Genomic DNA, 25,233 nt, shown 5'->3' with positions numbered 1-25,233 from the left:
TCTCAACACTAAAATGTATGCCTCCCACGAACTAAGCATGGTTTTTACAGTAATTTTTTACTTTGGGTGGATTGTCTTGGATTTTACTGGTGCCATCTGTAAAACCATCTCTCAAGTTTTGTTTACTTCAATAATGAATGCTTATACTAAAAAACAAAAACTTCACCCAACAGATTTTGGATTAAAGCATGTTTTGGTTCCTTAACGCTAATGCAGCACAATGGAATTAATGCACATCAATAAAATTTACTACATAAGTATAACAAAACTGAGCAAGTTCTGAAGATGTTTTACATAATGCACACAACCAATCAAATGTGACTTACAGTGTATTTTCAAAGAACTGCATTATTCTTAAGAAATAAGGAAAAAGAATCATGCCATTGTGATTGCAAAACTGGATTCTTCCTATACATTGCTACTGAGAGGTGGTTTTTAAAACAGGGGAAAAGCTCAGTAATCTTTGCTAGCTTTCAGACAAAATCAACATATTTTAATAGCCAATACTCTCTTCTTAAACCCCAGACTTGAGAAATCTTCTTGTGGCCCTCCAGCCCCCTCAGGCATACAGAATCAATCAGAAGCATTACATTTCCAGCAGAAGAGATCCCATCTCTTCTTCACAGAGACCAAAGATCAGAAGATAATCTCACAGAAACAAGTCAGTATGTTAAGTCTGTGAAGTAAATGAAAAAGGAAAGGAATTAGAGAGTCTTCCCAAAAATGTGTATTTGACATCAATGACAAGCCCTCTAGAGCAGACCTCTCAGTGCCTTGTGCTGGGTACAGCCAGCTCTTTCTAAACTATACTTCTCTGATGAGCAGAATAATGATCTGAGTTGGAAGGATGTGTATTAATTTTTGGGGATTTTTTTTACTTTTTTAGATTCAGTAGACTGCTGGATGCTCTACGAGTTTACGAAACAGCTGCAAATGTTGTGGGCAGAGAGGGTGAACAGGTGACCTCTCTGTTCATCTTGATTTTAACTGATAAATTTCAACCACCTTGGTAAAAATGGCTACAGGTATGAGCACCTTTTGTGCATCTCTGCCTGAAGTTCTAATCAAATTTTTCCAAGGAATTGTGTGGAAAGCCAGTGAAAAAATGTAAAATGTCTTGCACTATTACTAACACTATGGAATGGATTTTTTTTTTTAAATAGGCACACATATTTCACTTGTAAAACTCACCTTCAAGGAGACAGATAGTGTGCAGAAATCTCTTTTTCAGAATTTGGTTCAATTAGCATCTGAAACAGAACAAAAAATTCAAGTGGAAGTGTCATCTTTTAGGCTAGGCAACTCTATTTCCCATTCTTGCTCTGGTTCCTTAAATTCAGAGTGATTTCCATTGCCTTTTGACTGGATGAATTAACAAATTAGCACACTGCACCCCTTCTGCATAGCAAGTACAGAGAGAGTGAGTTATCAGAAATCCAATTGTGACAAGAGGTTTAATTCAGCATGTCCAGCATTGTATTTGCCTTCAGGAGGTGGCTGAGTTTTTCAAAACTTGGTGTTTTAATTACTCACCCAGTGGTACCTGTTTAAGTTAGAGATTCTTCCAATCCATTGCATTCTTCTCCATGTTAATACCAATCTCTCCTCACACAGGAACTTGCTGACAAACTATTTTATTGTCCACTGCACTCACTGAAATGAAATTGTGAATGATTTGCGACCAATATACTTAAATTAGCTTAAAAAACAGTAAAAAGAATTACAGTATTTCAAATAACTTTGTGCGGCTACAGCTTTATTTAAATCCAATTTTCAAAAGCTTTTAGTAATCAAAAATATGTTCACTACTTTCACAAACAATCTGTAAATAAAAATACTTTTAAATTTCCTATGAAGCATAAAGCTAATCCACATCCTGATAAACTTTTATTATTCTACCTGGGCAGTGAAATTTTTAAGTAAGAATAAAGGAAATTCAGTTCTTGTCCATGTGCACAAAACAGGCAAAAATGTTCCTACTATCATTATTATCCATCTTCCTCAGTCTTGTACAATAATCCAATTTTCATATAAGCAAACTAATGACACTAATTAATTTCCTTCTAAACTAAGCACATCTGTGCCTTGACCCAAAACACTTCTTTCAAAGACTATATAATATTTTATTGCATTGAGCATCATATTCCTTACTTTTCAATGAAACTGAGATTTATAACTTCACACATTCTCAGAAGAGCATAAGGATTAATCACTCTGCCTGAAAATCTCCAAATGTGCATCACAATCTTTGCCTATCTATAAATACATGTGTAGAACTGTAAGAACAAGAAAAAACAACAAATGACAGCAACACTGTAAAAACAGTCAGGGGCTCCCGACTGCTTTCTGCATGACTGTAGTCATGAGGACAGACATCTGTGCAAATTCTTGCATTTTATGGAACCCAGGAAAAAGCTTCAGAATGGTTTAGATATTTAGTACATTTACATTATCAGCCTTTGCCTTTATTTATTCTAGCTGCTTATGATTTCCTGCATTTCTTTACTGCAGGAAAGAAGCACACAGTGAAGTAATTTCCAGTTCCTCTGGTATCATGAAAGGTAAGCAACACCACTGTATTAATCCACAGACAGTTACCTATCTTTTACAAAACGAAAGGATGTTTGCAAGGGAAGATTTACACTGTATCAGCCTCTTCTCTGGCTTTTCCTCAGGAATATGTAACAATTGAAGTTTTGGTTCTTGCTGTTTTGGTTTTGGACCACAAAAATAACGCAAAATTATCCATATTCCCCACTGTTACTGTTCTTTATTGAATTTAACTATCTTGACTTCTGAATTTATGCTAAGTAGCTTTAATACTCAGGGACTAAAATACTCAGGAACTACTCCTCCTCTTTCAGTTCAGTGGGGAATTTTCAGGGAAGAAAGAATAAAAACTTCTTTCAGGCTCTTCTGCATGACAGTTGTTTTCTGCATGACAGTTGTTTTCAGAAAGGTCTTCATATTGTAATCTCTTAGGCAAAACACATAATGAATTTTCTTTAATTCTTCAAATATTACAAGTTTTAATGAAATGCATTTTAAGTTTGTCATGTAATAACCACTTGTCACATGCAAAAAATTTCCCGCAACAGTACTTCCTGTATAAGCCAATAATGACAAGACGTTTTCGTTAGCTTCTTTATTTAAAATCAGTTTATATATCAGTGAATTTCAGTCATAAGAAACTGTTTTCTGACAAAATCCCACTATCAGAATGGTACACTCTTAACTATCTTTTTTTAAGAAAATAACACAACTATGCCTCACAAATTATGACCAAGCTTAAAAGAAGGCTCTCTTTCTTTACTATGTAATGAAGACAATGTCATAAAAGTAAAAACAAAGCTATAGAAAAATCAGGGAAATTACAGAAAATCAGAAGCTCCCTAAGCCTTATTCAAATATTTTAAATGGAAATAAAACATTCATGTCTTTATTCAAATAAATACATATTTTAATAAGTAAAATGCATCTGAAACATGAATGCTTCCTGATTCTAAATTTCAGACTACATAAAAAGTCAAAATGATGGGCTATACTGGCCAAGGGTTGGTTACAAGAGTTTTTATTTTGCAAACTATACAGAAACAGTAAAAAAGAAAATGCATTATACTTTTCAATATTACATAAGATAAACATTAGATTTAGTATTTACCATGTAGAAATTAATTCAAATAAGAATCTGATTTTCCTTTTATTAATGATGGGAAATCAGTGACTCATTTTTAAATTATACAACCTGCAGTAATACATTATACAGGTCATGTCAATTTTATTGTGGGCAGAAAGAAACAGGATATGAATGAAGATGGCGGAGTCCCAAAATATCTACACAATTAATTAACATGCTAACATAAATACAGCGATTAAAGTAATTTTCTCTACAGTCAAATCTTAAGTGCTACTCTACACAATAAGTATAATCTAGACCACATGGTAATTACATAATAATAGGAAAAAAAATTAAAATAATCCATTTTCTTCATTCCAGCAGCAGTACCTATACTGGTATTAATTTGGTAATTGGGTGTGCTTAGCTATTGCCTAACATCCTATACTGGTATGCATGCTAAAACCTCTCTAGTTCTATTTTGCAAGGCACCTTTACAATACGTTCTATAAGTTTCTGCACTAGTAACAGAAAACAACATGAATTAAGATAAAGAGCAAAACTATTTCCCAAAATAAGAAAATAAAAAGCATCATTATACATTTATTAAAAACTACCTTGGGGCAAGTGACAATACTCTGAAATACAGTAATGTATAAAGGTAATAAACTTTAAGCAAATCTTTTTCCCAATGTAAATATTTTACGCTAGTCTGATTAGAGAGAAATACAGAGAAACCACAAAGGGTGAAGCAATGATTAAGTAAATAATGATAAAGCTTTTATGACCTTGACATGAAAACAAAAAAAAGGAAGGACAAGAAAATTTTAGAATTACAGAACTGGTGCTTGTCCATGCTCCTGCTTTTGAAAAATCCTTTCAATAATCTAGCCATTTCCTAATAACAAACATAACTACAAATGCAAAGGAGGACTTTGCTACAGTTTTCCCTCATGATTTTTCTCAATACCTCTGGTTAATTAAAAGCTGGTTGAGATGCTACTTGTGCATCAATGTTTTTCTACTGCAATACATTTCTGATTCATTAAATGGACAGTTGCAGGGCCTAAAACACGGACGGAACCAAAGTTAAGTCACAGTATGTATTCTGAAGAGGACATGCATGGTCCCAAGTAAGGGCAAATGTTTTTTCAGCAGAATTTTGAAGAGACTGGTTGGCTTTCTAGTGTGTTTTGCACATATATATATTTTTAGTAGCACATAACATTTTTTCCTTCAGGCTAGAATTCCAATGTGTTTTCTTCAGCGCAACAGAATTTAAAAACTCAAAAGCACATGATATAATTATTCTTATTTAAACAAAAAAGTCTATGACTCCAGCTGCAATGTTTGAAATAATCATACAAAATATACATATTTGTTAGAACCCTTTTGATCTTGGAGAGCAAAGGGATTTTATGAAATATCATCATGTGAAATTTAGAAAGGTACAACATAGGGACCTCTTAATATTATCAAATATATCCATCATGATCATCGTCATCATCATCATCATCATCCCCTTCATCTTCATCATCATCTTCAATTTCATCTTCATCGTTCATTATTTCATCTTCATCTTCTTCATCGTCTGTCCATTCATGGAAATCACCAGAGGCAAAATCACCTGAAGTCTCTAAATCGATAGCTAAAAAGGTATGATAGTTATAGAAAAGACTCACAAGATACACTATACATTTATAGTATATTTTACATAATCATACAAAAGGCACACCAGAATATTTACTTTCAGGACAACTACAGAGTGTTACATAAAAACAAAATTGAAATAATATGCAGATTCTTTTGTCATAAAAAATCCACCTCAATATTGAATTAATTTCTCAATGTTAACAAAAGGAGACAGATTTTATGAATTTGCAGAACTATAGTGAGTGCTAGGAACAATTAAAAAAATTTAAGTCCAACTTCTGGATGTTCATAAAGACTACTGATAATTCACCCTGACTATTGTTCACTTCTTACATATCATTTTGGACTATACCAAACTGTCCATTTATCTAGAAATGATCCTGAATCAGATGGACAATAGGCCTGAGCTTGTACCTCAAATACTGTGTACAATTTACTCTCTGCTTCAGGCTATGTTCTTTTGTTGGAGAAGTGAAAAGGAGTCACAAATGACTTTTTTTTAAAAGAAGGAGGAAAAATACTTTTTTTTTTCATCTTTTATATCTGGGACATCAAATAAAGGTGACATGGGAATTCTTGGAAGAAGCTGCACAATGCTGTAGGGAAGGGAAAAATAAGGGAAGATTTAGTGTGCTAAAAACTTCTGGCAATTCCCTCAAATATAAACTAAAAAAAATGTCAAATCGAATTCACTTGCATGCTGATTACCCAAAGGAATTTCATGAAACATTCTGGGACTTATCTAATGCTGCTCTAGAAAATTAATTTTTCCTGGGTTTATATACACTATGCCAAGCACGTGTAAGGGGTCTATTAATAGTTGACACAGTAACAGGAGTTCCAAAAAACAATGCAATAACAATAACAAATTATAATTTTTTGGGTTTTGTATCAAAATCCATGTAGTTGGGTCCCACACTTCTTACTCAAGAAATTTAACCTGGCTGGCAATCAAAGGGAATAACACGCCTAGACCAAGCACCACAGAAGGTTCTTAACTTACCACATTCCGCTGCGCCATTTGTTCTGGATCCTGACACCTCATTGCCATATCTGTCCACGCACCAGCACTGCCCTAGGCTTCCATGGCACTGACTTGGTTTGTAATACCCATCCTCATCACAGAAGGGGATGTACTGCCCTGCAAGATAGATTGATATAGATACATATAGATATATATGTTGAATAAGTATATTAAAGTCCATGTCATGGCCAATGTCACAATTATAGCAGAAAGCATCTGCCTTTTCCTGTTTCATCATTTCAGACTTTACACTGACTGCTTTAGCAGTACTAAATTCAGTTGACTCAAAGTGACTGAATGGATCAAATGTAGGAGGGAAAATATCACATATCAGTCTTCGACTGATTTCAAGACATAAAGTGAGTGATCTTCCTTTAAATTTTTTGTTGATCCTGTGCTACATATTCCTTACTCTCTGAATATCTCAGTCCAGATTTTCACTGTATTCTGGTGAAAAGGCCCAAATGTAGGACCTGCTCCTGAATGGGAAGTTCTATCATCTATGGAATACAAACAAGTCTGAATAGTAAGGGCTTCCTGACTAACAAACTATCTACTACAATGAGTTATTTGTGTTTAGTATGTATTTTACAAACCAACACATAGTAATATTTAATTATTCCACCACAGAAGACAAATGCAGCAGAACACACCACAAAAAACTGTAAAAAATATACATTTATATGTACAAGAGGGGCTTATTTTGTGAGGCAGTGACTTGCCTACAGCTGAATAATCCACTGTTTATCACTTGGACCAAGTGGAGATCACAATGAACACAATATTCATATGAAAGCATTTGAAGAGATTGTTCTTGTTAGAAACCATCCTTATGAGAAATACAGTTTTGACTGCTTCAGGCCAAGCCTTTTATTTTGCACAGCTTTCACACAGTGGCTACTGGTAAATGAAGACTTTACACTTCAGAAATATTCATCCAGTATAAACTGATTCACAACAAAGATTTCAATTACTTACAGAATATTACAGTTAAAGGATCAGCAGAAATACTATAGGAGTTCCTTATGCTGTCCCCTCTGTACTGTAAAAATGTACCTTTTATCAGGGTAATAAAACAGATCTAAGAGCTTTTGGTAGGTAATGTAATAAAACCAAGTTTAATAGCTTTCAAAAATTTCATAAATTTTGCTGCTGAGATTTACTGTGGTCTATCTTCATTGGATTAATATTGATTTTGTGTTGCTGTTTAACTAGGGTTATTTATGTAAGTAATAAAACCTTCAAAAGAATGATCTATGGCTCACCTAGGAGCTTCTTTCCTCCTTGCTGCTTCTGAATGTTACTGAGTTCTGTCTGGCAAGGTGGGTCTAAAACAACATAAAAAATGTGAAACAGGTTATACAGTATCTAGGACAGAAAGCACATGACTACATTTTCACAGTTTGCTATGTTGTAAGGTCACTCTAACTACTGATCTTATGAAACACACACATCTGAAATAAAAGAATTACCTTGCTACAGCTTAAGAATTATGCATCTGCACACCACCATGGATTTGTGCAGAACCACGCATAGTTAACTCATCTCCAAGTGAGCATCTAGTCACTAGTCTGGAGGACCGAGGAATGCCAGACCAAAATAGCAACTCTATCACACCCTACTTTAGTGGTCTATAAAAATCTGTGCAACTGTGAAGCTTGCCTCATGTATTAGCTAAAAACAGGACAGATCTTTTAATTTCCTCCCTTCTGTCCTTTTTAGAATTCATGTTCCAGCTTTGTATTTCACATACCACATTAAGAAAATAAGACCTTTTTCTTCACTGAAGTCTGCAAGATTCAGTGATTCTCTGGCAACAATTTAAGATTGGATCCCATAGGTATGAAGGCCCATGTGCAGCAAACTAACTTAAAAATGGAGACCAAACTTTAAATGGTTCTAAGAAACAGAATATGTATTAAAATTCAGTTTTCCATTACTCAGCTACAGCTTCTGAATACTTCTGAATAATTTAATTTTTTACTGTCCATAAAAGAAGGTAGCAGTATGTGCCATGAATGGGAAGAAAATAAGATGTGAATGTGTTTACATCACTGTTCAGTAAGTGAAAGAATCAAAGACAACAAAGCATTAATTAATCTCTGAACACTGGCACTGCATACCACATTAGACCATTATTAGCACTAGGGCACTTCTCATTCTGAACCAGCAACAGAATTACTCAGTTTGCTCACAGGTATCTTTAGCTTGCACCGTTCCCAGACAAAATCTTACATTCCATGAATATTAAATGAATTTTCCATTTTAGCAGACTCTGATCATTTATAATACATCTTTGCCACATACTTAACTCAAGGATCCCTTTTTCTCCATGCAAATAGAAAAATGTGTTCTGAGCTGGTTTAAGGATGAGTAAGACTGGCCCAGCCCATTGATGCAGAACACATGTTAAGACCAGAACTCAGTCACTACACAGGGCACCCTGGTGACAAAGGCCTAGATGAAGTGGGGATCAAAAGTATAGTTCTGGTGAACACCGAGCCTCTTGGCTGGCACAGCCTAGTTATTCCAACAGGCCTTTGGTATTATCTAAGAGAGTAAATAAAAAGTAGTATACAATAATAATCCCTTACTGGCAGCAGGCTGTTAATTTCTCTTGGTTTTACATTTTAGATAACATTTACATATGTACATATGCATATACATTTAAAGAAGCTTATAAATGTTTCCAGTGGCCTCAGCTCTGGTGGGCCTGGCTTTTCACACTAAATCTATAATGATTTTTTTTTAGAGTGAAGCCCTTAAGGCTAGGCTCCACTTTCAAAATACTGTCAACAGAAGTCTTAATGCCAGAAGAAATTTTCAGGAGTTGTCTTTCCAGATGATGAACCAATTTCTCTGTGTGCTCTTCAAAAATCATTGAGATTTGATATCACTGGGTGAGAACTGGATTTCAATAATTCAGTCTTTGAGTATTTTTGAGGCTACACAAAGTTTTAATTTTTTGTTGTAAGAAATACTTTGAGGATGATCATGCTCACAGTTTCATTACCTTTCAAAACTAAGGATTCTGTCTTTCCCAAAATTTGATGATTTAAGCTCTTAATGCTACAACATTCTGAGGATCGATTATTTCTTAAATTAAAGGTATTTTCTACTACCATTAATTTCATAAATGACAGTAATTTATCACAAAAATATCACAGGTTATAAGGATCTAGGAATGGGGTGGATTTGGCAGGGTTAGGTTAATGGTTGGGTAATGTCACAGAACGTTTCTATTCTATTCTATTTTCTCCTCTCCTACAAAAGAGATGGGAAATATGCCAACAAATAAGAACTAGTCAAATAGGAAGAATACATGCATTTTTTTCCCATGAAAAATAATCCTAAGTTAGAAACATAGATATGCACACAAGGGCACTAACGTGTGAAAATGCAAAAATTACAGATGACACCTAAAGGAAAAAAAAAATCTTCTTTTATAGCTATAAATTTTTGGTGGCATAATTACAAAAAGGAGCACCACTAACCAAGAGGTAACAAGGCAACAGGAGGTAGTTACTTACCCAAAACACTCTTTTTTTCAGAAGTTAGGTCTTCAAGACTCACACTTAAGCTTTGCTTCTCAAGGCAAAAGCAGCAAACACTTTTAACAATACTAAATCACTCTGGTGCTTAAAACTGTCAAAAAGAATGGCAGGCTAGAAGTTCAACCAACTCCTTTTGGCTCACAGCACATTCTTTTTCCTCTCTTCCCAAATCATAATGCCTCCCTCTTTATTTGTAGGTTAGTTCCTAAGTTTGTAAAGCTTTTTTTTTAGATTTCTGGAATTATTTTTATTAGAAAAGCAGTCACTGGACAACTTACGGCAGTCTTGAGCCAAGGAGAAAAAAAACATCCTTCACAAAAATCATGGTTGTAGTTTCTCTTGAAACAGCAATGAATCTGACTGTCTGTCTGAAAATCTGAATACAAATAAGGTATCTAATCATCTTCATCCTTAATCTACTTTCACAGATGTGGTGGGAATTGTCCTTCTGGACAATCAGTGCATGGCTAGGAGTGAATCATGAACCACACAACACCAGCCATTCACAGTTTGTCAGTGCTCAAAGTACTGGTGAACAACAGAGTATCCAACGCTATTAACACTGGCCCTTGGGACACCAATATCCAGTCATGTCAAGAAGTGTTTCAAGACTAGCACAATTAAGCTTTGATTTACCAAAATAGCCCATTAACAGTTCAGCTGGAGTCAAACTGGTAGGGTTTGACAATTATTTTTAACAGATAGGTCTCAAGGAGCTATTACTCACACAGTGAGCCTCCAACTTTCAGAGATTCTCCTTCTTACTCAAGAACAAAACAGTGATTTTTCACCAATCAAGTAGATAATATTTGGCAGAGCCCCTAAGTTCTGGAATATGGTCCACTGCAGATAAGGCTGCAGTGACATCTTGCCTGTACTTGGCATCAAGAATTCTAATTGCTGGACATCCAAGGTTTGTACTTCAGGGATCTGAAACATCAATACTACAGTTCAAGAAGTCTGCCAGGGATCTCATTTATGATCATCATTTATCTTGATAAAAGCATGTTACATCTTCATTTGTAACTCTCTATAAATATATTTGAAGTCGTTGCAATCTTAAGACTGGCAAATACAAATCATTATAATTATCATTCTTCTAAAAGAGAGACTGTTTTAAAAGTGATGAAGATGTCTTCCAGGTATGACAGACAGAAGAGCCTCTATGAAAACACATCTAGAGAAGTGCTGGACTAATAGATCCATATAGAGGCCTGTAGTAAAGAAATACTTTGCTGCTAAGCATTAATACTCTCAGCAAAATTGGCTACTCTCCTACTCTGAGTCAGTGATGCAACAAAACAAGGCTGCAGTAATCAACTATTGGAAGAAAAAAATTCAGCCTATAAAAAGGCCAACATTGCAAAGGCCTCAGCATTTCAGCATTTCAGTAAGCACTGAAGTGTCATGTTAGCATTGAACAACTAAGGAAGTAAGTTTTGAAAATGGGTGCTGAAACACTTGCATGGATTGTTGAAACTAGAGAGCTGTAGTGACCAAAGTGTACAGAAAGACTTGCAAAGAGCACTGGCACAGTGCAGATTTTGATGCATTTTAGAAATGCATTTTAATGCCTTAGATATACCTCAGAAATACTAAACTACATTTAAGGCAGAGTAAGGGCAAGAAAAAATGCAATAAGCATCACTGGACTGTACCTAAGCATTTAACCATTAGTCAAGGCAAGACAACTACAGGAAGATCATCTTCTCCACAAGAAAGACCTGACTTCAGGATTCATGAAAAAGTTGCCTATATTGACTAGAAGTTCAATGTTCAGTAATAGGTCTAGTGTAGTGCAATCTAGCAGAAAGAAAGAATGAGGAAAAGTTTCAAGTACTTGTCTAACACTGACAGTCTTGCATGGTAAAACTAAGATCAAAGACCATGAGGGCTTCTTGGGTAATGATTCAAGCTAACACTATGTACTTTTAAAACATACAATGAAATTGCTATCCCAGTATGATACATATGGTTGACTAAATTTTGTATTCCCGTTAGAACAACATTAATCATGAACAGTACTGTAAAACCACTGATCTGCCCAGAAAGCACTAAGCTCAGTGAATACAGAGAACTGCTACATGGCTTGAAGCATTCTGTTAATATCAACTTATTTTAATAAACATCAGAAAGAAGCTGCTGAATTTCTCAGCTTTTCCATCTCCTTGATATTAATAGCAAAGGCTTAGTTAAAAGCCTTATTTAGATCATTCCATCAAGTAAAACATAACCAGACATGAACATATTCCATGGTTCAGCATAATGATGCCAATTACAGAGAATTCAACGGGTCACTAGTACACTAGGCAAGTAGGGCTCAGACAGTTGTGCAACAGCTAATAATAAGACATGACAAAAGAAGACTACAAGATTTTTTTCTCCTTACAACACAAAATGGAGAATACAGACTTTGATGACAGCGTTAATTTCAAAGGATGACAGGCATGTTTAAAGTGGAAGGGTTGCTGAAACTCAGATTTCACTTCATATACAATGTTTAGGAGACATCTTTAACACACTGTGGTAACAAAGACTATCTAATCTGTTTGAAATCAGCACCTTATCTCAACACCATTATCAAGACAGTGAGGAAATTGGAAAAAAGGGGAAGAAAAGCTTGATAATATTGGGTTCTACAATGTGAAGAATCAGTGTCACTGAAAGATGGATCTGTTGGAGTACCATTAATAAAATTCCATATTTAGATCAGTTTTTACAATACCATCCTCAGTTTCTAACAATACACTGAGCAAATATTATGCACAAAATGTGTTTATTAGATAAGAAAATGCAAAACTACTTGAAACTGATCTGTAGAATGATTTTCTTAATGCGCCCTGGTTATACCATTATATGAAATTGGTAGAAAAAACTTGGACCTTAGTAGGCCACATGTAATTTTCTATACTTCCTCTGGCAACAGGAAAGAATTATACTGCCCTCCAAAGACTAAGGGTACTTTTATATTAAGCTGAAATTATTGTGCTGAGGTTTTTTTCTAATTTTTATTTTATAGACAAATGACCAAAATGTTATGTTCTTTAAGAGCTACATTACTTCTGGGATGGGTTATTTTTAATTTGCTAGTGTTGGTACAGTACATACATGCTTATAAAAAAAATCTCAAAAGTTATTGTTCTACTATAAAACAAACAAGGTGTTTTGAAAGTTAAATGTTAACTTTTTAACAAGAAAGTTACCAAAGACAAGATATCTGCTATTTAGTATTTATCTACAGAAGTACAGCTTTATTTTTACTTAGATTTACAACTGGCAGATGTAGCATGATAAAAACCTCTATTTCCACAGAAATCAGAATGAAACCATAAATGTTGAATGCTAATGTGAATTTATCATGAGATAAAGGGTACAAGTGAGAATTAAAAACTGATACTAAAACTTTCAAAAAGGCTGAATTAGCTTAGCAAACTTTCCACCAAATCAGTTTTATCTCTTCTATTGGAAGTAGAAATTTGAACCCTAGTTGCTGTTTATCCTTTAGAAAAACTCCCTCATGTTAGTAAGGAAAATGCAGGGGTTATTCTGACCAACTGTAGACGATATTCAGTCAGTGAATCCTCAATATTTTACGACTAGCTTGATTATATAATTTATGTGATGTCTCACCTATGTCCAAAACTGTTATATATTGCTCAGGAAAATAATGCCTATAGATTGTGTTTATTTGTCTAACCAAAATCATATCAGAACATTAACAAGAGATTCAACTAGGCAATAAAAACCAACTGGCTTTAGGTCTAAATGACTGGAAATAGCTTTATCCATAATGTTCATTCAGCTATTTTATTAGGCTCACTAAACATTAAGATACCCTACATTAGCAATAAAAAATTTACTTTATAATGTAGGCAAAGTAGACTGGGAAAGAAATAATTTAAGTAATTTTGTTCTTTATTTTCATCTCTTTCCCTCTACATACATACTAAATTTTGGCATGAGGAACAATATAGCAGTAAAAGCATTAGTGGCAGTGTTACACTTTATTTAGTCCTTGAATTTCTAGCAAGCCTTTCCATTCAGCTTGAGTCGTTTGGCTTTTTTGTTTGTTTGGGTTTTTTTTTTTTACTTCATTTTAGGTATGCACCATATGTCACAAACCTTAACACAAATTCACTGCACAGCATTTAAGAGCTTGTAGTTCACTGTAATCTTCTTAATATGTTAAAAAAAAAGATAAAGCCCAACAAAAAGGTCAGTCATATACATATGCAGGTTGATCTCATCTTTTACCTTGCTGTCTTTGGAAGCAGTAGCACCACTCATTGTTAGATATCAAACTGTCTTTGTATGTGTCACAAGAATTGAAGAATGCCCTGGTGCATGGCTCGTTCTTGTCAAGGTAAATGCTTCCAAGTTCTGACTGGTCCAACAACAGGTCATAGTTTGTATCAAGCCTATTAAACATCCAGCCGAGGGAGTCTTTGCAAATTGGCAAAATGCTGGTATCAAATCCTAAGAGACAAAACAAAAATAATAAAAATTATCTAGGAGGAAAGCTGGAGCAGCTGCTGATCCCAGCCACCACAAAAGAATGCTGCATCATGGAAATAGCTCTGGTGGTACACAGATAACATAAATAAACAGTATATGCTATTGAAATGTACATAAAAATTATATGTCAGATTTACTTTTAAAGTGACTAAATTAATCTGCTAAAAAAATCAATCCAACATTCAGCCTCAGAACATTTATAAATATGAGTTTTTACGTCAGATGTTATATATATAGCACACACATTATGTACAGTAATAAATGATAGATTATGATTTCCTGGAAAAAAATACTGATGAGGAATTTAAGTGGTATTACAAACCAGGAGAATGAAGCTTAAGTGGTTTGCAAAGTTTACAGAACTAAGAAGAGAATAAATTCCAGGTAACTTGTACGAGTCCGTGCTTGTATGACTCCTGGCTGACATCTAGACCATGCATTTTACCTGTTCAGTGTGCAAGCTGCATCGCAAGAAGGTTTTCTTTTGTAATGGATTTCTGTAATATTGTGGTTAGTAGAAAACCTTCAGTGAACAGCTGAGACCTACCGTGCACAAGCTGGGAAAAGGTTTCCCTTCCTAATGCAATCAGGACAGAGCAGAGCAGGAAAGACCAAAATAAAGGGGACTAAGCAGAGGTGAATGCTTTTGTACTTGATTACAAAAGTGGTGATCTTGGTGAGCCTCATCTGGCTCCACAAAAGCCAGGAGACAGATTCAAGGCTTAACACTCTCTGTCCCGTTTCAAGTTGTAATACATTCCTGCTCACTGTGGTTACACAGACACGAGCAGAGCCCAGGTTAGGGCAGGATACAGAATCCCAGAATATCCTGAGTTGGAAGGGACCCATAAGAATCACCGAAGGCCAACTCCTGGCCCTGGGGAACACGGGGAAGGTACTAAAGGTATTTTGATAAACCTAGGAACACTGACTCTCATGTCACAACAAAAGGTATAAAAGAAAGAAATAAAGTACAACTGCAATGTTCCTGTGAAAGTTTGCATTATGAAGTCTCTTCCAGAAAGTGTTCTAAAGAATTTTATATAGAAATGTGGGGAGGGGGAAGCAACATGAATCCTATTCCTAGAAACTATCAGTTTCCTAATAGATTGATGGATCAGATGAAATTTGTTATTTGCCATTTTATTAACAGGAGTAACTATTGGAGTAAAGCAGATAACTGAAAATAAAACAAAATAATAAAGACCCACATATTTTATTGTCTATAAGGATAATTCTGTACAAAAGATTGAGTCAAAACCAATTTTCAGTCAGCAACACTGATGTGGTTCATTTAGAGACTTAATTTTAAGTAGAGATGGATTCATTAAAATTCCTGTTCAGAATTAATTCTATGCTGGATTTCTTCCAGACTCTTGCACTGAAGATGCCTTCGCATGAGCTAACCTGACACATGCAGAAATTCATTGGAAGAACTTTTCCTTTCTAGCAAGCTAGAACTATGGTTCAGGTTGTCAGCCTGTTCAACTTTGCAATTCAGCTTTATGGAACATTTTCTGAAATAATCTCAGGAATTAGACAAATTCTCAAGCCATCAGTGCTTTGAAGTTATCAAAAATACTGTTTAAAACCACAAGTCTTTCCAGCTCTGGGTGTTCTTTCCTTACCCTAGGAGCAAGGAAAACCATATTGTTCTCATGAGTTCTGTCTGCACCTCAGGGTTTTCAAATATGCTTCAGCAGTGAAGATCAGGGAAATATAATTTATCACTGGATAATATCAGCTTGTCTCTTCATCAGTAAGGAATTTAGGATAGTCAGAATGAAATGAAAATCTTCAAGCTAAAATGTGAAGTTGCTTATTTTATTTACTTTTCTTTACAAAATTAGTCTTTCCCTCCCAAAATTTTGTACAGGGATTTGTTAATTTTAGTGTAATAATATCTTCCTATGCTAGTTACAGAAAAGCCACTTATAAGTAATTTTCTTTCAGACTTCTTGATTTTTTTAGGTTATTTTCAAAATTATTAGTGTATTAGACTTCAAATCATGATATTATTTCCAAGTCATAAGAAGATTCTCTATTTATTACCTTTGGCCTCTGGCTTTTCATCTTCTAACAGGACAAGGTGCACAAGTATTCTTCAGAAACAGACTGCCTGTTAGAAAAAATACCTGTGGGACTATGGTATTGTTTGTGCTCTGCATATGATGTATTAATTTTGTGTTCTATCACACAAAATTACTATAGAAATAGAATAAATAGACTTTAAACAGGTATATTAAATGTCACTTGATTTTTTAACTCTGCATATTCTGATCCACATGTGAAAAATAATGGTGGTGTTATTGTAGTATGGGGGTCAAACATGCTTTACCCCTTTGTGTCATCTGTTTAGACCCTAAATGGCCTGAGGAAAAGACTGAAGTGTGCATGTAGCATCTATAGCATCTATATTATTGATACTTTTAGATATATTATATTTGACCACATCTGGACCCAAAAGAGATTTTGGAAATAATACCCTATTATTTTTTGAAATAGCCTACTCTCGATTACATTCTGCTTTGGAAAAAAAGTGTCAGTAAGACAAAATTACCTTACTCTTGTAAAAGCACAGCCATGTAGGCACCTGACACTTTTAACTTGTTAACAGCATACTGACAGTCGTGGCAGAACACTATGGTTTGGTTTGGTTAGGTATCTTAATGATTGTAGGGAACAAAGTGGATTATTTAATAGCTGGAGAAACTCCAAAAAGCACCATCAAGGCATTATAAACTTCCACTACAGCTGGTCAGAAGTCCTTCCTTTGGTCAGAAGGACTGTGCTCAAGTCTTTTAATATATCCTAAGTGCCACCAGTGACTGAAATATGAAAAAAACCTAAATAGAAAGAGACAACCAGAGAGGATGCCACAAATTGCTTCTTTGAATGCAGCATGGTTTTTCAGTGAGGAAGGAACTTTATGATAAGAATACAGTAAAGCCTAGGGGAGAAGGGTGACAAAACAAATTTTTAACTCCCCAAGGATAATGAACAGCTCCAGGGATCTGTTAGATTGGACTCTGAAATGGGAAGTTGCATTCAGGTGGCTTTCTCTTGCAGCTGTTATTCTGCACAGATGACCAAGTCTCATGTGCTAAGTGTAAAGTTATTATACATGATAAGAATTTCTTTGCAAGTTTGATTTGTAGCTGTAGCTTTCAGGCATCTCCAAAATAGGGACTGGACAGCCCTGGTATACTAAGGTATCAATATGGCTGGATGTCCTGATATACTTAGATATCAACAGACCTGATGTCTTGGACCTCCTATGACTTTGGAAACAGGCATGGAGGGATATTACTTGAGAATTTTGCTCTTCAAGAAGTTTTAGGAATTTTTAAATGGTATTAGAAAGGACATTACCATGTTAAATGGTTATCATATTTCATGTTTCTTTATGTGTTTACAGGGACATAATGACACAATATTTTCTTCTAAACAACAGACATGTTCATTTTCATGAAACGCTGTATGTATTTTGCTGTCTTAAATGAGAAATTTTGAAGTACAGAAATTTACATTACAGGAAAAACATACAGCACCAATGAAACCAGTTTTAAAAAAAATTGTACATCCCCAAATCTAGAAACAAACAAACAAAAAAAACCTACTACTGAACAAATACTCATTCAATTGCTTCCTGTCTATAGATGGACTGCCTTCCTGCAGTAGCCTGTCAAATTATTATAAATTATTACATATAAATATTGGCTATTTATAAAATTGAGTAAATACTGTACAAATAGCATGTTTAATAGCTAAACCCAGTATTTTTTCACAATTAGCTATATCCAATTCAAGTAACTGACCACAGTACTGAAACATGATCCACTGAACAGTTATTGTTCAAATGGGAAACAATGTAGATATTTGCTGAATACCTCTTTTTTGAAAAGAAAAAGATGAAAACATAGGACAAACTGAATGTCTCTCATGTAACCATTTTGTAAAACATGATTTTTTTTTTATTTTAGCAAAAAGAAAATAACCATCCCAAAACCTATCACCGAACTTTGATCAAATTTAGAAGCAGTAATAAGCTAATACTTAGTACAACATTCCAAATAATGGTACCATGATAAAAACCTAAGTCAAACATTTATGACAGCATGATGTCGACATGTAACTTAAAGACAGTAATATACAGAAAACACAATTTTCCACAGATATTGTAATCTTCTACCTGTTGATGAAAAAGAACCTTGCAAAAATTATTCTTAGCCATCCAAATCAACTCTTGGTTCTATGTCTTAAAAAATCAACTCTTGGTTCTATGTATTAAAAAAATAGTAGAATAGCATGCAATCTAAATTGTGCCTTAAATTTCATGTACCTCCTAAAATATGTGCAGATTCTGTACAATGCCAAAGGAGAGAACTTTATGACTTTGAAGGCTTCCAAAACTGAGTGTCAAAAGAGCCATAAGATTCTTGATTTTTAGCCTCACGTATTAAAATCTTGGATCTTAAATCTGAATATAGTCTTTGATTGCTACTATAAAGTAAAAATTTGCAAACAAACTATCGACATAATAAATATGACTGTATTATATCCACATACACATCATGGTACAAATGCCTGTTTCAAGTAGAGATTGTAGGTCTTATCTAAACCACCTGGGAAAAAGCTAAGAGAAAAATCTCACTCTTTGAGGACTTTGTGTTTGCACTACATCTCACTGTATTCAAAGTATTAATTATGAACTTGACTTTTTTGCATTACATGGAATCAAATTTCTTGAAACACTGACTTGTTATTTATGCAGGACATAATACTTCACAGCTCTACAGTTGCGTCCTTTTTCCTTGCCCAAATTTCAAAGTAAGCATTCAGCAAGAAACGGGACCCTACATGATATTTCAGCAGTTTACCTTCAGCAGAGCAATGCAATAACCTACATAATTAGATACATTTTTTTTTTCAACTATATAGTAAATTCTTACTTAAGGGCTGCAAAATTTGTATTTCTATTGTTTTCACTACTGCATGAGAAGCAGATCACATGACAGTTATGGGCACCAACCAGAATGTAAATTGGAAATATACAGGTATAAATGTCTTTTTTTTCATTATCAATAAAAAGTGGCACTACTCTATTACCACCATACCTCAGAAACAATTTTTCTCAATGTTAAGAAAAGTATTCCCAGATAAGACAGAGCTATCTTTAATTCATTCTGTTTCACAGAATTATTCACATTTTCTTAGCATGAAAAAAAAATCATACAATGAAATGGCATTTCCAATTAAGTGAAATTAATGGATTTCTTGAAAAAAAAAAAGAAAGAAAAAGTAATGCGACAAACTGAAACAAACAAAAGCTAAAAAAATCTCAAATATTTAAAAAGCTAAAAATAAAATAAGTAAGGTAAGAAGCCAGTGGTGGCCAAGTTCTGTGAAACATACTCTGGAAGAATTCATAGTTTGCCCTTCTTATTAACGAAAGCTGGAGTTTTATGGCTTACAAAATCCAATTTGACTCCCCTCTCAGCAGGGCTTTACTTTTGGAACTATTAATGCACACTTCAACTGCCCTTCTCAAGAAACCATTTGATTATTTTATTTTAAAATGTAACTACTTTCCACAACAAAAATAAAATCTATTTAAATATTTGAGGGGGTTAAAGACAAATTATGCCCCTACTGTTTCCACTTCATCAGTACTCCTGAGTCTTTTCCAGTTTCAAGTAAAACCTTAAAAATTCCTTTTTACTTACAAGCTTCTTTTCCATCTGTTTTTCGGTACCAGTACATACACTGACATCAACTAGCAAAGATGCGTCACACATAATTTAAGCTCCTTTATTTAATTTCTTTGAATTTGATGGCATTCACAAATTAAAGCATTGTGAGTGATAGCTGTTGTCCCAAATGATATTGAAAGTCTGAAGTGAACGTTTTGTATTAGTACTAAGCCATAAATAGAAAACCAACTCCAGAAAAGCCCAAAGTTATAGTTTTGTACACATGCCTATTTAAAGCACACAAGAATAAGGCAGGTCTTAGCAATGGAAAAACAAAAGAACAGAAAAGGATCAAAGAAAACATCAAATAAGACAAGCAGAAATCACTTACTACTTCTTTCAGGCCTTTGAACCATCCTAGTCTTCTTATTCTGAATTCCACTTTCATGAAGTGCCTTAAACCAGTCTCTCAATCTGTTTGCAACTTCCCTGAATTCCAGGTCACTGCACACTGAAAAGCAAAATGCAGAGTTGTTTAATGTTTTTCTCCAGGGTGCTAAATAGAACTTTTCAAATTATGCTAAAAAAAATCCCCCAACCCCCACAAAACCCAAACCCCATATGATAATACGAACAGATATGTTCCACAGCTTTTTAAACTTATTTAATTCAGCTGCATTGCTTAGGTATGCCTTCAGAACCCAATGGAGGTTGTGAGAAATAAATACCTGCAGTATAAAGGAATTATAAAATTACAGATGCCAAGGAATAGAAAACTTCCTTTGCAAACTACTATACACAGTTGTAGCACAGGTATTTTCACACCTTACTGCAGATGAGGCTGAGACACCCATGACAGTCTTTTGTCTTTTCATTTCCATGTTCATTAAGGCAATACTAATCCAAGCTCTACCAGAAGAGGTCAGAGGTGAAATTTAGGCAGATAATCATGAACACCCAACCTGCCTTCCTATGCTGAGGCATGAAAAGGGGGAATAGCATTGGCAGCAAAAGTGTTTCAATAATGTGCTGGAAGTTTGGAATACTTGGAATGGAGTTTCACAAGCCAAACCTGTGAACACATAATGGCAAACAGGCAACTGTACAGCCACTTGGTGATGGAATGGATGTGTTCTTTGACCAGAAATAGCAAAGGCAGAAAAAGCACACCAGACCAAAGAGAGCATCTGTAGTGCCAAGAGCAGCAGATAACAGAAGACTGGCTGAAGTGCTGTAAAGTACTGGCAGTTTGTACAGAAGCCAACAGAAGTAGGTATCAGAGAGAGATGTGCATTCAAGAGGCTTATTCACTGAGAAGACAAAGAAAGAGGATGCTTGAAGCAAGTAGATATCCCTCCCAGAACTCCATCTTCCCATTTGTTTGGGAAAAGCTAAGAGAAGACAAAAGAAATAGCAGTATCTGGAAGATGACAAGCGCAGAAAAGACACCAAATGTATCCCTGCTCAGGTAACAAAATATCTTCCACTGCCATCCTCAATAGCTATAATTTCCAAATCAGGACCTTTTTCCAGGTCTACCAGTAACTGAATAAGCTACAACCTGAAAGCTTGTACCTAAGTTGGCAGAGCTTCACAGTGACACCCTTGAAAATAAATCTCCAGTTTGCTTACTTCTCCTTTATTTTGTAGCAATCCAACACATTTAGTGATATAGCTTTTTTAGCAGTTCATTAAATTAAACAACACTGTGAAACACCCATATGACTTTTGGAATAAGATAGAAACATGTCATTATGTCAACAACTATCAATGCCTGTACAACTGCATGCATCTAAGCAAGGGATTATTTATTCTTTACTGAAGTCCCTCTTGATACTTTGATTCTATCCATGAAAGACTAAAGTAGAATTCATCCATACATACATTTGCATATGTTATGGACTGACATTTTTATAAGTGTAGTATTTGTGCTTTTCTGTTGTGTAACAGAACTATTTCCTTTCTGATAATTTACAGGGAACCGGGGAAAAAATAATGATAAATAGGCATGTGTACTAAAAAATGTATACAACAACCAGAAGAAAATGGTCCCCTGATCCAAGACTACGTATCTTAATTCAAATATGTGGAATTTCTATGTTTGCTATAATGATACTTCCTGTACCAACTCCTGCAATCAGCTGACAGGTCAGCACAAAGAATCAGCTGTTAACTTGGGACACTCTGCTCCTCTAATTTCTCCTTCCATTACAGCTGTATATTGGGTTTGTATGGGCAGGTTTTGGTAGCAGGAGGCTACAGGGGTGGCTTCTGTGAGAAGCTGCCAGAAGCTTCCTCCATGTCCAGCAGAGCCACTCCAGGACAGACCCACTGCTGGCCAAGGTCGAGCCTCTCAGGAATGAGAGAACATATTTATGTTCAACTTCCTGTTCTGTAACAGAGATGGTCGACCTGAAAATCCATTCACCAGAATGCTGCTTGCCATTGAAACATGATGAAAAATTATATTAATTAGTTGATACATACTGAAAACTGTTTAGAAACTTTTCATCCTGGTGATGAGCTTGTAAAGATACAGAGTAGTGAAATTATTGTACAAATTTGTCTGTACTGATTTAAAATAGGTCAAGATGAGGTAATTCAGATCTATTCAGACTATTATTTAACCTGATAGACTGGGAGATGAATCTTTAATGCTGAAAGACAGACAGTAAAGGTTGTAGAAGGTTAGACAGTAATCAAAAAATGCATATTAAATCACATGAATCCACTGAGGAACCTGCCAAGAAGTACTTCTGTTTTTGTATAATGCCAATGCAAAGCAATCCTGCTATTACAATCAATTTTAGTAGCCATTAAGAGAATTAGAACAAGGTAATGCAAAGTCACTAGCTCAACGGTTACTGGAGTCTACTGTCATTTCAAGCAATAAGACTGTCTTCTAAAATTAACAGCTATGGCTATGCAAAAAAATGAAGGCATCAGAGAATTTATAGGTACTTAATCCAGATATAACTATATGATAAATATTATTTAAATGTTAGGTGGAACCAACTATTCAATCTGTTTTCACATACAGTAAATGTTATGATTTTTGTTGGCATTTGAATATACTTTACAGATTGGAAGTAAAATATTTGAAAATGCTGTATCAGCCTGAGTTCTTTAAGTGCCTTTACACTCAAGCTAATTAATGAAGTAAAAATAGCGTTACTGAAAGCTGTAAAGACATGAAGAACGTGTTTTAGCACTAGCACAATGTACTGAAATCCCTAACAAATTTAAACCAGTCTTAGCTTCCTGACATAAGAGAAAGTAAGTTATTTTAACAGTGCTTCTTTTTTATGTAAACACAGACACAGAAAAAAATTATCTCTAGCTTAGTAAGTATTGAATGGACATAATAAGCACACTGCAATACTGTTATATCAAAGAGTAGCTTTTGCTAAGTGAAGGATCAAAAGAATGATTTAGGAAAAAAAAAAGAAATGAGAAACACACCGCAAACGATGCAGATGATCTTCCTCAGCACACACAATCTCATTCAATTGGGCAGAACTATACTCATAAATTCATGTATACAATAAAATAACCAGGAAGTAAATATAAAGAAAGTATATAGAAAACTTGAAGAACAGGGTACACATCAACCATGTTTTAGAGTCAACTAGTAATTACCCCATGTGAAATGGGCAACTGATCAGTCAGTGTGTGCTGAAGCAAGACTTCTTGCTATTCAAACTTTTTCAACATATTAGAATCACTGCATATGACTTACAAAAGCATTGCAATCAAAGAACAATATATTGGTCAATAATATTTGTTAAAAGGGACCTCCAGAAGTAGTTCAGTCTTACTCTCTGCTAAAAGTAGGTCTAATTACATCAGGCTGCTCAGGGCAGTGTCAAGTCATTCATGTCCTGTGACCATCAGACAATTCATGTGAGGGCTCCTCGGTGCTTGAGAGACAACCCCTCTTTGAAAGGAATTACTATCAACTGTTTTGTAGCTCTACTGTTCTCCCTGAAAAGTACAAGAGTATTTCCTCATGCTGTAACTTGAGGATTGCACCCATCTGTCCAGGATTGCTAGACACCCAGAAAGCTGGTTAGAGCAGCAATTCTGAATCAGCTGTGAGCAGGATTATTAGGAGCTGTCCACAGCTGATGCTCATGTAGCCCAATGCCCTTTGACAGCATTACCTACCAGTCATTTATCATCACATGGCTGCACAGAAAATGTTGAGCATCTGTTCCAGCACAGGCATTTAAATGTTCTTCTGAAAATACAGTACCCCTGAAACTGCCATCAGATCTCAGTGCTGCCTTTGAAGACATTATCTACTACAGTAAGCTGGAACATTATAGCACACGTAACTACTCAGTGACAGTACTCTGCAAGGCTGCCATTCTGCAGAGGCTTGTGAATTTAGCCCTGAGGAACTGATTACTCCGACTGAAAATTCCTGGCTCCAGAATATGGGCTAGTACCCATGTGGCTAACTCTGAATGCCTAAGAATTGTATGCAAGTGACTTACAATTCCTGAAATATAGAGCAGCACTTCTAGCTCCGCATCATCTGTCACAAATGGGAAGAGTAACATACGGCAAAAAGAAATGTGCTAGAAAAACCCAATAAATTTGGCAGAAGGACAAAAATCCCTCCAAACCTGTAACTAAAGGATGGGACAGACATTTCAGTCATCTTTTTACCATCCTGGATGTACCATTAGAACTGGTTTGTTTTTTTTTAAAAAAGGCTCTAAACTGAAAAGAATTCATGCATATATTTATATTTCTATAAGCTGATATTTATCAGCCATCTGTTACCTCTAGGGCCTGTGATTTTAAGAAGATAATACCTTGAAATTAACAAATAAAAGCATTCTGATTTCCTTACTGTTTAACTAAACATAATGAATTTGCTACTTTGGTTAGTCTATGTTATGAGATAATTAATACAAATGCTGCAGATACCATATCAGGGAACTGCAGCTGCTTATTCTTACTGCCTCAAATTAATGTTCCATACAGACATTCTGCACATGATTAATGCTTCATAAAATGCAAAATGATTTCAATAAATTACATTTTCATAAAATAAATCTGATCTTTTTGTGTCCTCACAGTTTTTAAAGACTTCACATTTAAATATAATAATAATTTCTGAGTGCAGGAAAAATAGTAGTAACCACAACATACACAATTTATGTGCCA

General features: G+C 35.0%; 1 protein-coding gene and 1 long non-coding RNA gene across 4 annotated transcripts in view; one reads left to right on the top strand and one right to left on the bottom strand.

The window, feature by feature from the left end:
• Positions 1 to 3,555: 3,555 nt before the first annotated feature.
• The window catches only part of SPOCK3 (SPARC (osteonectin), cwcv and kazal like domains proteoglycan 3), a 162,624-nt gene continuing 140,946 nt past the window's right edge, over positions 3,556 to 25,233 (bottom strand). For 2 of the 3 annotated variants that reach the window (XM_053941294.1, XM_053941296.1), the window contains exons 7-11: positions 20,447 to 20,566; positions 14,102 to 14,323; positions 7,559 to 7,621; positions 6,273 to 6,410; positions 3,556 to 5,264 (exon numbers count right to left, since the gene is read on the bottom strand). In XM_053941294.1, the coding sequence (XP_053797269.1) occupies positions 5,092 to 5,264; positions 6,273 to 6,410; positions 7,559 to 7,621; positions 14,102 to 14,323; positions 20,447 to 20,566 (716 nt within the window). In that variant the 3' untranslated portion in view covers positions 3,556 to 5,091. Of the gene's footprint in view, positions 5,265 to 6,272; positions 6,411 to 7,558; positions 7,622 to 10,125; positions 10,224 to 14,101; positions 14,324 to 20,446; positions 20,567 to 25,233 lie in introns of those variants that run through there. The other variant, XM_053941297.1, reaches the window with a different exon arrangement.
• LOC128787270 (uncharacterized) lies at positions 21,196 to 22,233 on the top strand. The gene is made up of 2 exons (XR_008430641.1): positions 21,196 to 21,523; positions 22,033 to 22,233. It is a non-coding gene; the product is annotated as an uncharacterized LOC128787270 (long non-coding RNA).

The sequence above is a fragment of the Vidua chalybeata genome, chromosome 4, assembly GCF_026979565.1.
Source record: "Vidua chalybeata isolate OUT-0048 chromosome 4, bVidCha1 merged haplotype, whole genome shotgun sequence".
Taxonomy (NCBI): domain Eukaryota; kingdom Metazoa; phylum Chordata; class Aves; order Passeriformes; family Viduidae; genus Vidua; species Vidua chalybeata.
Note: the sequence above shows the minus strand (reverse complement) of the source record. Positions and strands in the feature narration are given on the sequence as shown.